General features: G+C 35.1%; 1 protein-coding gene across 1 annotated transcript in view; it reads right to left on the bottom strand.

Moving 5' to 3' along the window:
• The window catches only part of LOC148942837 (lachesin-like), a 357,150-nt gene that overhangs the window by 132,086 nt on the left and 209,543 nt on the right, over positions 1-15,521 (bottom strand). Inside the window, exons 6-7 of the mRNA XM_089102806.1 lie at positions 6,387-6,581; positions 4,771-4,908 (exon numbers count right to left, since the gene is read on the bottom strand). Of these exons, the coding sequence (XP_088958932.1) occupies positions 4,771-4,908; positions 6,387-6,581 (333 nt within the window). The remainder of the gene's footprint in view (positions 1-4,770; positions 4,909-6,386; positions 6,582-15,521) is intronic.

Below are 15,521 nucleotides of genomic sequence, written 5' to 3'. Positions count from 1 at the left end.
AAAAAAATTTGCACATTAGTTTTACTTTTTTGGCTAAATGGCTTTCTCAAAATTTTGTTCTGACGTAACTTACGAATTAACTTACGTAACGAACTTCTATATTCATATGTTTTATAATGTATATTAGGGAGTTTGTCCCCTAGTCGATACCTTGCTCTTTACGCTAAAGTTCGAATTTTGTTCGAATCACAAACCCCTGAATCACAAAGGCCGGTTAATTAGAATAGATAGATCTTCTGAAAGTACTAAAAAAAACTTTAGAGAAAAGGGCGAGGTATTGACTAGGGGGCGAACCCCCTCATATACGTACCAATTTCTGTTTGTTTTAAGTTTTAATGTTGCTCCTTACTTTCAGTTGAAAAAAACATTTTTTTAAATTTAATTTATGATTGTTTTTTTAATAATGCTGGGAAATCCGGCACCCCCTTCTTAGAAATGTCCCGGCCCCCAAGAAAACATTCTCCATAGAAGGATCCTCCCCCGTAACCCCCTCCTACGACACCCCCCATCAGAAAACAATCCCTCCTGAAACTTCTTTAAACTTCCCATTAACCAATACTATATGTAAACAATGGGCAAAGTTCATAACTTCCAGCCCTTCCCCCAAGAACTGTGGGGATTTAACTCATCCTCAAAGACATATTTATTAGATTTTCGACTATGCTGAACAAAATGGCTATCTCAAAATTTTGATTTGGGGATTTTGGGAAAAAATGAGCGCGGAAGGGGGCTAAGTTGCCCTCCAATTTTTTCAGTCACTTAAAAAGGGCACTAGAACTTTTAATTTCCGTTCAAATGAGCCCTCTTAAGATATTCTAGGACTACTGGATCGATACGATCATCCCTGGGAAAAAAAAAAAAACGCAACGCATCCCTGGGCATATATTAAATACGCAACATAACCTAACCTAACCTAGGTATTGGAGGCCAGGGCATTGAGGACACTTTTTCACAGGATTGCAAATAACTTTTCAGTAAGACTCTTTTTTGAACATCCGATCCTACCAACATTAAGTATGAACTTCAGTATGATGGGTTTCTTTGAGCTATATACAACAGACTTGTACCTCTTACCAGATTCTCATGGGAAGTGATCAAACAAAAAGTGGCAAAAGTGTCCATATACCTGGATTACTGGTGTGTAGCGGACATTTGGTATGGGTAAATTGGATAGTGGTGTCTTTTATATCCAGGACTGCCTAAGTCATAAACAGGAGAGTAAAAACCGGAAGTAAAAAAAATAGTAAAAGAGAAGCATAAGAAATCAGAAAGAGAAAAGTTGATTGTTTATTAAAAATGTATCGAATATATATAACAACTAGATATGCAGTGACAACTTAAGCAATTTTCAGCGGTTGGCTTTAATTCAGCTAAGTTCTTCAGCTGTGGTACTTTAAGCAATCACGACCACTTGATGTCAAATTGGGACAGGTTCAATTAACAAACATGCTGTTCTGCTTGTCGCAAAGTGCCACCAGTAAATAATGGAGGCCCTATGTTCATTTTGATGCTTGCTCTGTCGAATGTAAAAATCTGATCTGTTCTCGTAAACTTCATGAAAGGCACAAGTCTTTTCAAATAGAGTACCTCATATTAGTCTTCCTCCTGTGAAACTATCTTCCCAACTGAGTAGGTTGATATTTTCCCTAATTTTCCCTCTAAGACAAGTACATAGTCACCAGTTTTCACTTCTTCATAGTCAATGTCTCCCACAACACCTACATGCATGCTGTTATCATCTGAATCACTTGGATGGAATTCTTCTTTTATTCCATCCTGACTACTCTCTATGGTGTCAAAACTCTGGGCCTTCTTCCCTTTTTCTTGCTAATTTTTGCCTTGTTACTTCTCCCTTTTTTTCTTTCCCTTGGCTTTTGCTGTTCGTTCAGCGAAGTCTGTCATCATTTGATTTTTAACATATGTGTGAGTGATTACAAGGATTTTGGTCCTTTTGTGGTTGGTAATATTTTTTCTGGCACTGGCTTTAGGGTGAGGAGAAATCCGTTCAAGGGAGATTTTTGGGCATACAGGCGTTTCTTCTTGTAATTCTGAAGATGCACTAGAAAATGTACTTGGTTTAGACAGATCATTGCTTTTATAAGGATAATTGCTCGGAGTGGCTGGTTCTGCATGATCAGAGACATAGAAACTGAAGAATTCGTTATCCGCAAAAATATTACGGCTAAAGGGAAATACTCCAGAAACTTTGAAACCAGACTGAATATTTTGTGGTGTAAAAGCCTGTGGAAAGCAGTGCCAAGCAGTTCTGCAATATTATCAATCTTGATGAGCTGACCAGGATGGTTGAGCATCCACGCATTGGCAGCTCTATTGTAGTGAGTTTTAATGGTCCAAACAGAGAACTATCCAGGGCCCGAAGCTTGTGACTTGTGTGTGGTGGGATAGTAAGTATCACAATTCCATTCAGTTTAGCATATTCTACTGATTCGGGGCTTATATGGCTCGCATGGTTGTCCATGATCAATAAGACTTTTGAGGCAAAACTACATCGCGTGTGCTCTTGAAACTTTTTAAGAAATTCTAGAAAGGTTTCAACAGTTATCCATTCGCTTATATATGCAGCACTTGTTTTTCCAGTAAGAACACCAGAAACCCTTCTATCTTTGATTTGAACACGCGTAAGGACTATAAAGGTGTGAATCGCTACGCCGGTAGCACTAACTATTCAACATACCGTTACAAGCTCACCCCTCTCTGCTGCTGTTAGTTGACCAACTTGCTTATCACCTTTTGGAGCTAACACTTTCTTAGGCTTCTGCACCGTTTTAAGGCCAGTTTCATCTACACTACACACAGTATAAGCTTAAAAGTTATTCAGTACAACGGAGCAGATTAGTATTCCATAAACTCAATAACCGCTCTCGGACTGAAAACTGTTTCCCGAGTAATGCTTATAACTTGAAAAGAACGGATAGACACACTTTGGTTTCTTTTCAGAAAGAATGTAAACCAATCTGCACCAGCAATTTTATTATTTTCCGAGCTGTCAGGAATCTTTTTCTTGTTCATTTTTGCTAATAGGCCAGAATACGGTATTGTTTTAGGTTGAATCCATAGTGTAGCTTACTAGCTTTTGTCTGATAATTAGCTAGATTGTTTTCTTAAATACCACTTAATGTTTTTTTAATGCCTTTATCAGCTTTAAAATACCTCTGACTCTTTACTCTCAAGTTCATTTAAAGGCACTTGCTTCCAAAGTTCTACCCATCTTATCAGGCTTGCTCGATGAATGTTGAGTTTCCTTGATGTTTCCTTCTTAGAAACACCATTGCGAATCACTAGCAAAGCTTCTTTAATTTTCTGCCCGTTTGTTAAGGCCCTGGTTGACTTTCGGCGCCCCCCCCCTCCTAAACCACAAAAAAGAGCAGTTTAAATATTGTAAGCGCAATAAGAAATCACGCTTTGCCATCCAATTATTTAGTAAATACCCGTTTGTCTGGTTTTCTGTCTGGTTTCCTTGTACAGTCTATATCAGTGGGGTAGATATAATGCACAAGTAACTTGATTAGTTTACGTCTGCCCATAAATTGACACGAAGGGAACTTGAAACGTTTCAAAAAAGTAAATTATCAAATTTTCAAAGGACCCCACTCCCTCCGCACCAGCACCTTAAAGATTTTGTTGCAGAAAAATGTATCAGGTGGACTTGGCGACTAGGGGACTAAAATACAGTAAGAGTTGTTCTTTTATTTTATGCGTGTGTGTTTTTTTTCTGTTTAATAGCAACAATTTTTCCTCCAACAAACACCAAAATCTGAATAACAAAGCGACGTTACTGACAAAATTTTAGCTCCTATCTCCAATTGGAAAGGAAATTCACACAATTCTTCCTAGAAATTTTATCGAAAAAATTCTTTTTTTTAATATTTAGAAAAAGAAATATTGTTACCGATAGTATATTTATAAGATTACATCACCAGGAAAATTTATTTCCCTTTAGTTCCAATGTTAAAATTAAAAATTAAAAAAAGAGTCAAATTTCAAATTACCGGAGAGACGAATTTTTCATATATGATCAAAAAAAGAAGTGAAACGAATATTTGTCCACATAAAAATACTTTTTCTCAAATGGCATGAAATCTAGCCTCAAAACAAGATTAAACTCCAAATTGAACCTAGCTTTTCAAGCGAACATTTTCCAATTTTTGGTAATTTTATTGCTCAAATGTATTGTCAGGTAGGTTGGCAGCAAAAACAGACGACAATTTCTCCAGAGACAGTTATTGTTGCTTTGACAATAAACAGTTAAAGACTTAGTATTTACCGTTACAAAGCAGGTGGTAACCCTTGACAAGGTTTAAAGGCAATATCCGGTGGTACTCATCCCAGTCAAGCTCTACACTACAGACGGTTGCCAAACCTATGTGTAAGACAAGACTATGGAAGAGCACGGCAAAAAATACCTTTCATGATAACAATAAAAATCTATTCCATTCTTCTTCTTTACTATTGACCTTCTGTAAATTACAATTTTAATTGAGACTAAAGACAACTTTAAAGGGGAACAAGAAAACTGTAAACTCAATATTAGAATATTATAAAGAAAACTTTCTTGCTGAACGGAAAAATTCTGCAAAGGGAGCAATAATAAGAGAATTAAATACATGCCTTAGTGGAGCATAATATTTACTTAAATATTTAAATTTAAATTAACGAATGCTTGAATATTCTCGAATACACTGGCTAAAATAATAATTTCTTGAATTGACTGTTTAAACCAAAAACATTGGTTTCTACAGCAAGACTTACCATATAGTTTGATCTGCCCATCAGTTTCTCCTCTAGGATTTTTGGCAACGCAGCGATAGGTGCCAAAATCTTTTGGGGTTACATATTTAATAGTTAGCTTCATATGCGTTTTGTATGTGATGGTAGTGCCAGTCCTCCCTTAAAGAAAAATATCTTTGCAAAATTAACAAAAAGTGGTTTATGATACAGCTTTGGTAAATCAAAAGGTGTTAAGTTAGAAATGCTCCTCAAATAAACACTAGATGTGGTTCATTTTGGCAGTGACGCCCGTATTTTGGGTCTTATTTCTGCCACCGTTTAAATTTTACCAAAAAGTGCTAATTTCTCAAGCTTTGATTTAAAACTGTTATTGGTGCCAAGATTGCACGTCTTAAGTTTAGAATTTAGCCCAAAGATATCTGTGTGAAAACACAAATGCTGAGGTTTAGTAAAAACAAGTGAAATCTGAAAATCTAGTAACAGGTGTAAAGAAGAAAAAGAATTTACGGTGCCTAAATTTTAGAACAGATATTTGGTTTGTTGGTCTTGCTGAACAAAAATATGAAATCATTTTATCTTAGCTCTACATTATTAGATAAATTTGCTTATCAAACAATGCTTTTTCAATTCAATAACTTAAGACACGAGTCAGTAAAATTATAAAAGACTTATTTAACGGAATAACAGACTTCAAAGAAAACAAGTTTCGGGTATGCTCAGTTAGTAGTTGCTTTAATTGATGAATTCTTTCTCATTTTTTTTTTTTTTTTGTAATCATAAATAATAATTTTCTGAACAATAAAGATGTGTGCGCAATTTGTTTGTTAAATCCAATATTTTCATTTAAAATCGAGTAATGCATGATTGGCTAAAATTTTGTATTTTAAAAATTTTAGCTGCTAGGCAAAAACTAATGACACATTTGAATTGAGGACATGAAAAAGTCTCCGAAAACCTTGGCACCAAATATTAAGAAATTTTATTCCACCATTATAGTCTGGAACTACTTTGTTTTGTTGTCTTTTTACATTTTCTTTCGTTAAGACAATACCTATTTCTTTCAAATATGCCTTCGAAGCAACGAAATTAAAACAGTAAACGGAAATTAGAGGCTATCATGAACGATGTTTTAGTTACTTTTTACTTTGTCTACCTTGAACATTGTCAAAGAGGGGGAGAGGGGGGGGGGTTGAAGCACCTCATTCACAAAACTAGCTCGAAATCTTGACCTACAACTAATTTACACTTGGTCGAAAATCAGTCTTATTTTAATTTACATTAAAGTGATAAATATATAAGGTTTGATTTAGTGCGACTTAATAAATTTGGGGTACAACCAAGGATTTAGGTTATGTAGGTTCGACTTTAACTGTAGCATTGGAGGACTTATTTCCGGGCCAATGATTTCTTACTTATGTACTATTTTCGAGTAATTTATTATTTTTTTCCATTTTATTCTCCTGATTTTGGCAATATTTTTAAATTACCCCTTCTCATGCCGCGGGCACAAAGTCTCTCATAGATAACTGATATGGATGTTCTATTATTATTAGCATATGAATAACTCACAAAACTAAATAAAAAGAGGAACTACCAACAAAAGTTTCAATAATTTTTCCATTTAAAGATAAACATACCACGATGGTCTTTTCTATCAGTATGGGCTTGAATCGCTTCGAATTTGTACCTTCCCTGGTCATGTAGAACATTTCCATCCTCTCGTGTCCAGTAATGAATTGCTGCTGGATGGGCTTCCAAATGGCACTCAAATAAAACTGACATACCTACAATTGCGCCAATAAGCTGATGTGCCACCCATATCGTTGGTGGAACTGAAAATCAAAAATATGTATCAGGTAGTTCAGTTGTCTTAAAACATTTTAGCTCTACAGTAATTAATATTCCACTAGTCGCGGCTGATCTGTGAAATATGCTGATGCTTTTCTTTTATCAGTATGGTAGTCTGGAGGGGTATTTAGCTTCATCCTCAGTGCTTTTTCGGATCATAAAACTGCATATTAAGCAAAGATTTGACTGCTTATTTTTTGCATTCCTACATGACGTGTTTTATGGCGCATATTTAGCGTGTAGGTAATTCTTGTAAACTTTCAAGAAATAATTGGATGTCGCCTTTAGCAACAGCAGCATTGTACGCCTCCAGTATTCTAAATTTGTCTCCACAGATAGTTATTAATTTAAGAAAAACAAAGTTTTCCCGAGGGAAGTAAAGAGCGAAGTTGAAACTTAAAACGAACAAAAATTATTTCTTCACACCCTATCTAACATATATCAATAAAACAAGTGCAAATATATCAACTGGTGATATTTCCCAATGTTTATAGGATTGCAGAAAACTAGAGCTTCACTAAAAACACAAAAAACAAGTATAAAAAAACGAGAATATTGATTTAGGAGTCAAAAGTAAATACGTGGCCTCACAACAACAAACTAATCTATAAGGCTTTTCAAAGTCTTACTGGAGCTTTGGTATCAGTAAATTTCAGTATACAATTAACAATATTTTAAATATTTAGGCATAAAAATAATAAGTTTAAAGTCATTAAATAGCATAAAAATAATGGATTGATTTATTGGGTGACATCTTGGTCTCACCTATTACTCGAAATGAAGGACATATCAACCATAATATCGACTCTGGACATCCAGTTATTTCTTTCTATAAAACAGAGAATTTCTATAAAGTTTCGATACAAATTTTAAAGCGAGTTTGTAGTCCTAATAATAATAATATTCCTTCACTTCGAACTTGTATACAAAATAATCATTAAATGTCTTTTTCACATACAAAATGACAGTCAAACATTGAACAGAGCTCTTTGTGCAGAAGTGATATCAAATTAAGCGAAAAAAAAAACAAATAAAGCAACAATCTAAAAATGCTTTACTTTTATACTGTTAAAAGTGCCCTTAAATGTTTTTTTACCGTACGAAAAATCTTATATTGTTTTGTGTTTTCAGTACAGCGCTAGTTGTCTGTAATCCTACAAACACAGGGAAATATCACCAGTTGATTTATTTGCACTAGATTAACTGATATGTATTAGATACGCTGTAAAGTAATAATTTTTGTTTGTTTTACGTTTCAATTTTACTCTTTACTTCCCTCGGGAAAACTTAGTTTTTTTAAATTAATCTCAGCTCATTTTTTATTAAAATTTACTTTAGAAACAACACTACCATGATCTTTTTTGTTTTACGGAATAGTTTCTGTTCGTTTTAAGTTTTTATGTTGCTTCTTAGTTTCAGTACTAAACTTATTTTTTTTTATATAGTTTCTGATCCCCTCCAATCTAGGGAAAAATAGTGTCGTTTCTTTTCGTAATTTTTTTTTAAGAAGAAATAGACCTTTAATTCTTTGTTTAAAAAAAATAAATTTAGTAGCAGTAGCTCGTTTTAAGTTTCTGTTCGTTTTAAGTTTTTATGTTGCTTCTTAGTTTCAGTACTAAACTTATTTTTTTATATAGCCTAGTTTCTGATCCCCTCCAATCTAGGGAAAAATAGTGTCGTTTCTTTTAGTATTTTTTTTTAAGACGAAATAGAACTTTAATTCTATTTTTAAAAAATTAAATTTAGTAGCGCATAACAAAGTAGCTCGAGGCGAGTAGCTTCGACACAAAAGGTTAACTAAGCAGACAAGCTTACATATCGACATGCTTGTTGGAAATTTTGCTAGCTCAACATAAATGTGGCTTTAGGCTTAGGGAGTTATTTAGCCTGCCCCTAAGTAGAAAAGCCATTCATTACTTACAAATACATCGAAATTTCAAAAAGAAATCATTTCTTGTGTAGGTACGATAAATATTATTATAAACTAAGTTTGTTTTCATTTCAAAAATTTTGGGAAGAATTACCTGAATTCTCCTACAGAACTGTTCTCATTTGTTTTTCTTCCCCTTTGGATGCAGAATCTTGCGTATGGAGAGAATATTACAACGGAATTGTCAATTAAATAATTTGAATAAGGAAGTGTAACAATAAATAATCCCTCTTTTAATATACAACCTTGAGTGGTTCGAGAACCAGATTCTTACGCTTCTCCAACCACTAAATGGTAAGGGGTTGTGGTCAGGAGCGTAATTCCCTATGGGACAGAGGGAGAGACTGCCTCTCCCAGACCTCAGTTTTTCCCAGACCCCAACCCCTCCAGGTAAAATTTAGTTTCTCCAAAAATGTTGTCAAAACTAAGATAAGCCTGCATAATAGTAGGGTAAGAGATACCATTTTGCTTAGACATATAGCAATCTCCATGTTATTCTACGTTCCATGGTACCTTTCCATGCTATGATTACCAGACCGGTTATTTGGCAGTGTATAATGTGGTCAAGCATGTTTTGAGAGTTTGGTCGTAATAATATAATGTGGTCAAACAGGTTTTTTTCTGTTTTTGTTGTCAATTGCACAATGAATGTAAGTCATGACTTCACGTGTACATTCTTAAAAAAACTGGTATGTTATAAAGTAGTCAAACATGTTTTGAGAGCACGCACAAAATTAGGTAACTCAACCATAGTGGTTTTTCGAGGCAACATCCGTTATTTATGAGCCAATCAGAGAGCGGAGGTTACTCCATATACGATAACTTGATTTGTGGTTGAGATTTGAATAAAAGGAATGATTGTCATTACAATTCATATTAGTAAGAGAATTGAATTCATACAGAATAGTTTATTCGAGAGGATATTAGTGGGAATAAAATGAGTCGTGTATTTACATTATTTGAGATTCATGATTGAGCCGAAAGTAGAAGCAACGATATACGAGTACCCAATGTAGCTTTGAAAATAATTGCAATATGCCTTGAATAGGATATTACGTATGCTAGATACGTGATATCTTTAAGCACGTTAAAACAGGAGGAGCAACTATGTTTTGCTGGAAAAGTGAATATTCTGCATATAAATAAACTTCGGTCAGGATTAGATGTCCTCTCGAAATATATTGATGAGAACAAAATGCATCAGTGAATACTATTGTTGTAATTAGGCTCAATAAAATTGTTTCTAAATCAATGGTATTTTTTTTTCTATAGTAGACTAGAGTACAAAAAGAAATTCTAGTTAGTCTGTAGTTGGTTGTGAGAGAGTTAGGACTCTAAAAATTGAATAGATTTGAGAAAGAGCGAATCTTGGGGAATCTAGTGTTTATGGAAAAACTTTGATTCTAGATGACGATTTTCTAGAGTTGTCTATTCAAAGGAAGATATTTTCTCGGGGAATGCTTGTTGATATAATGAAAAGTGATTCTCCGTCATTGGACTATTGTATGAAGCTTTTACGTCGTGGTCCAAATGCATTTACACAATTTATTGATATATTGATCACGACACGGCAAAATGATATTGTGGATATGCTTTTAAACATTAGTTTAGAAATTTTGGACTTTTTGTCATGAGAAAGATGGTGCTCAAGGAAGATTTACTCCTCTCTCTCTCCCAGACAATTTTTGTTGTTGCTAGCTCAATTTGATTGTGGCAGTGAGGGTATCAAAATAGAACAAAATGTACCATACACGACCCCTATGTATGTACACACTGGGCAGCTGGTCATTATGTGAGAATTGTACAATGACTGACAAGTATGAAGAAAAGTGTAGATTATACAACCCGTGTAAATTGCATAGAGGATATGCTGTACAAATTAAAGGTTGTAATTCCTGTCTTGAAGAGGTGTGTGACTCTCATCTTAGAGGGCACCTATGCTCCAATTGCCATTATGATAAATGTAATCAGTGGGAGAATACATATCCCGGTATGATTGGAAAGAATCCTAACCGTGATATTAGTTTATTGCTACGAGATTGGTATCGTCTTGGTTTTAGATTGTTCTGGGAGGAGGAGCAGGGTCAACGATTCAACTGCTGAAACAACAAAAGAATATGGTTTTCTAAGTCATCGTTGTGAAGACAATGGGTGTTATGATTATAAGCCCACTGATTTTTATTTGGCTGTGACGGAATGTGATTCGACACTTGAGGACACTGTTTGTGAAATTGCTTCAAATAAGAAATTGAAACATGTAAATTCTATAGAATGAATGAGAATAGTATCATTGACTATACAAAGAGATATTTCCAGCGCGAAGTCGCGCAGGTTGGGAGAGTGTGGGGCCCCAACATGGTACCATATCAGAATTATGACCCTGTGAATTCGGGTGCTCTATCTAAATATGGTGGGATTGAAAAATGTCTTTGTAGAGTAGAATAGTATACATCTAAGGCAGAAAAGCAGTTTTAACAATTTCACATACATTTTTAGAACACTTTATTCGTAGGGCACTAAAATCAATATTAAATACGCTTGTAAGTATATTTTCCACTAGAAAGTCGTTCAAATGAGGCAAGTCAACGTAGATGTTGATACACCGCTTGTAGGTGTAGCCTTGACATATGAACATGAAAAAAAGTAGTGCATGAAAGCCACATGTCTTAGTCGTTAAATACTGTACTTGTCATTGATTTTGAACAATAGTTTTCCCCCTGCTTTCAATAAATTTGCTGATGTATGGAGTGTAGAATTTATACGATAGGCCAAGAGGATCAAAAAAATCAATATTCTTTACTGTTTGAAAGATGTATAGTCAATGGCCGGTCTTCTAAGTCGATGGAGAGCTATTAACAATGATTAAGGTATTGTTAACGCTTGGAATTTTTTCAATGAAGTCCTAGGTTATGCAATAGGACTTTTACTGGGACATGTATGGATCCATACTAAATACGTTGATTATTTGGTTTGTGCTCACGGTGCTAAGTCTAGTAGAACACTGCCGTCGAGTGTGATTTCCCAATAGGGTTCAAATTGACTCAGTGATATTAGCGTGATATTCTCAGTCAAAGCATCAGTAAGTGTACACGCTAAACGTACATTCCCTGTTCGTACTATGCTCATGTCCTGAGTCCCCGACAAGTCCAAAACAATTACCCGTTGATTTTTTGAAAACATTGAATCAGTTATTCCATTTTCAAATAGTTGAGAGTCATGATCTATGGATTGCATGGTCAACTCGTACAGAGTACTATAGGATTTTCTGTCAAATGATAGAGTGTACAGTGGAATACCATTCACTTTGCACACAAGGCTAGATATACCGAAAAAATTAAAATCCTGGGGGGATTCAGTCCAGGATCCAACAACACTGCCACTCTTCACACAGACCAAGGCCAATTTTGATGGGATTTTTCCATTGATAAATGATGAATTGCTATAGCTACGAGAACCTGTGGCAATGTGACGTTGATTGGTGATCGTATGGGGGACAAGAAGTTTAATGTTTTTACCATTGGCTCTTAGCTTTTCCACTGCCAATGCAACAGAGCTCATAACTTGTTGTTTTCGGACGTGGAGAATTGCCGATGTGATAATGACATTTGCATCGGGTGCTGCTGGAAGTGTTTTTCTCAAAATGAAATTCGATGGGGCCAGCTGTAACTTTATGTCAATCTTGACATTGGGGGGTAACCATTGGGATATATTGAATATCTCATGATTTAATTTCCAACCAGATAATACTCCTGGGTCACTGCAGTAGTCAACTCACCATCAGTATCAAAACCTGATCGATATTCATAGCCCAATGATTGTCCTCTCAACTCCTTGTATGCTTTTGGTGTCATCATCATAAAATGTATATAGTTTGCATAGTTGGATAAATTATTGCTAGTGCTCACCAAAGTACCATTAATAAATACATTAATTTGTTTGAACAGGTTGAGTAGAATACAGTTCTCGTAGGAGAGACCGTCGGCAGCATTTGGAGTTGTATTATATGACTTTTTCTTTACCACAACATTTAAATCAATAAATGTTGATGACAAATCAATGAAATAGTCTTCATTGGAAAATATTTAAAAGTGTATGTTCTCCGAGAGGGGTTGTTGGGGATGAAATTGCTCTAGTAACCACACTTGACACTGACATCCACATTTTCAGCATTGAATAGATTTAATGAGGACCTTATTGATGTATAAGATTCCTTGTGGGGGAGATAAGTCATCTTAAGAGAAGAAATCCTTCTTTGATCTAACAATCTTTTTCTTTTTCTTCTTCTGCTTATTGGTCTTCCTTGTTTTATTCTTCAAAGTCCTTGTTGATGTCCTTCGCTTCCCGCCTGGGTGGAAACTGATGAGTGAATGACGCGCACGCATCCTTTTCAATCCCTCCCCATTTTGCCGAGATTTTAATTGCTCACCAACGGCTCTTGCTGAAGATCTAATATTTTCCTTAACACTCTCCTTGAAATTCATGTCCGACCCCCAGTCCTGTAGTGTGGAGGCAGCAAAATTTGATGCAGCAGGTACAAGATATTTTCTGGCAAGGGGTAATGCAGAACGAAATAGCCTTGCAAACCAGCTACCAAGACCATAGCCAGACATTGTGGTGCGACCCTTGTAGTAGTCCAATCCATTGCCTATTTGACGAGGACACAAAGCACCAACATAACAATCAATATCGGGACAGACAAATGGAATTCTCCTATTGTTCATTTTAGGTGATTGTACTGTCACTGACAACTGGTCAAAAATTACATCTGATCACTGCTAGGCCTTTTGTTATTGTTAGAGGATCACCTAATACACTTCTCAGTGTTAAATGACAGAGTTCCAAATACGAAGTGTTTACAGGAACATACTGAAGATGCTTTATATTATAGTGATGAAAAACTTCATAAGATGTTTTTCGTTCAAGAACACGTAGGAGGGGGACATTTTAACTACCGACTCTCGTTTTTTACACAAAGGATGCATAGAGAAATTTGCAACAGTCCGAGGCGAAACCAGGTGTATAATCAGAAAAAATAACTTGATCCATCCCATAATCGGTGCCAGCATTTTTCCCATTGATCATAATCTGCTTAAAGCCCAGAACGTCTCAGACTTTCATTGAGAATAATTATTTCAGTGTAAACAGGTTAGGTAATACAAATTCTATCGTGTTCCAATTAATAATTAAAATGGAATTTACCATTCCTACGATATGAGATTTTTCCATTGATTGTACGACACAAATTTGTCATATTATCTTATTCAATTTATTTCAATTTGGCATGTGTATACTCCCTAGATTTAAGTTTTTCAACCCTTTCATAGTAAAAAAAAGGTGACCAATCAAATGGTATAACTTTTGAAGCATACACTTAATCCTTTCTGAGAATGTCTGGGATAGTTTTTAAAATACAGTTGACAAGATCCAGTTTCTAGACACTATTAAATTTGATGGCGGGGGAGATTTTTGTCCAAAAACCACTTGTCGTATTCAAGTTGTTGTAGAGAGGATCGGAAAAATTGGATATAAATTTTACGTAGAAATCAATGGGCATTGTCATTATCTTCAACACCAATCCAAGAATCAAAATCAGATTTGTATCCTAGCCACCGAACAAGTAACTGTTTCTTACCTCTTTGAGTACGAGTCTTTAATATCTTTTCAATTTGATAGATTTTACTATTATTTTTAACTTTTTGTAATTCATAGTCACAAAAGCCGCCGAACATCTCTTCATCTTTGGTATCGCGCAAACGATAAGTTATGGGTTTAGTGTCTAGGATTTTTGCCACTTTAAAAAGTTCGGTGGACCACAAGTAATTCCCCTTTTCAAAAACATTAGTTGTCCTATTAATTCGAACAGTATCACCAACATTGAATTTATTTTTCTTCTTGACATTCGTTTCATTGGAATACTGTTTAAGAAAGGTGTCAATTGTATCATGATCAGAATGATGAACTTCCGTTGGGGTTGAGTTGGACAATGATCGATGAGGTCATTGATTATAAATCAACATGATTTTATCTAAATCATGAGTAAAAGCCGGTGTATTTTCCAATGTACAATATCTTGAAATTAAAAGTCGAAGAGTTCTTATCAATCATTCGACCAATGCAGCATTTATATGACTGTGACTCTGATAGAGCATTGTATTATATTTCACTATTGTTTTTGCAATATGGGGATTAAAAAATTCACTACAGCGATCCTTTTGAATTTTTAGACGAATTCTTTTCGAGAATACTTTCAATGGCCTGAGCAACTTCAACGCCTCTCTTTGATCGCAATGGAATGGCATAAGCATAGCGACTAAAAACACTGATTGCAAGAAGAATGTACTTGTACGGTGTATTGTGATGTCGTTGAACCTCTTCTAGAGTCAGGAGATCTGCTTGCATTATATGCAAAGGGTAAAACGATTTACTTTTTTAAGATTGATTGTAACAAAGCCAAATAGTTCTATGCATAGTGTATCGTGGTTCATTTTGTCCATAGTTTTCTTAATCTGTAGCTCGAAAACGATAAGTTTTAGGAGGAGTTGCTGAGGAACTTCCTCCCCCTGACTTAAAGACGCATTTAAGTGTGTGATTAAGAGCTTGAAGCATTTCTAGCGTTAGCACGTTGTGTAACGTCCACTACCCTTTTGAATGCGGGTTAGTGGTGGTGATGATGGTGGTGGTGACGTTGAATTGATACGTCTTTGCTTTTGTCTAGCTATCAGTGGTGTGCTAGTATTTTAAAAAATTGTTTGAAAATATTCTTATTCTTCATGATTTAATGGTGGTGGTGTTGACAGTGATAAATGTTCATTTAATTTTTTTAGAATTTGTCTATTGCTAATAAGACTTTTGGGGAAGTTTAATGTATTTAGAAAGTTTTTATAGATGAGCGTCAAATGATAATAGTCCTTTACGATTTGTAACCATATCATAGATTAAATCAAGTAGATTATAGCTCTTGCCCTGAATTATAATCCCTTTCCCATTGCTCTCA

Source organism: Artemia sp. Qi Xiang Cuo, chromosome 16, assembly GCF_049724085.1.
Source record: "Artemia sp. Qi Xiang Cuo chromosome 16, ASM4972408v1, whole genome shotgun sequence".
NCBI classification, from domain to species: domain Eukaryota; kingdom Metazoa; phylum Arthropoda; class Branchiopoda; order Anostraca; family Artemiidae; genus Artemia; species Artemia sp. Qi Xiang Cuo.
The sequence above is the reverse complement of the archived record's forward strand: the minus strand, read 5'-3'. Positions and strand labels throughout refer to the sequence as shown.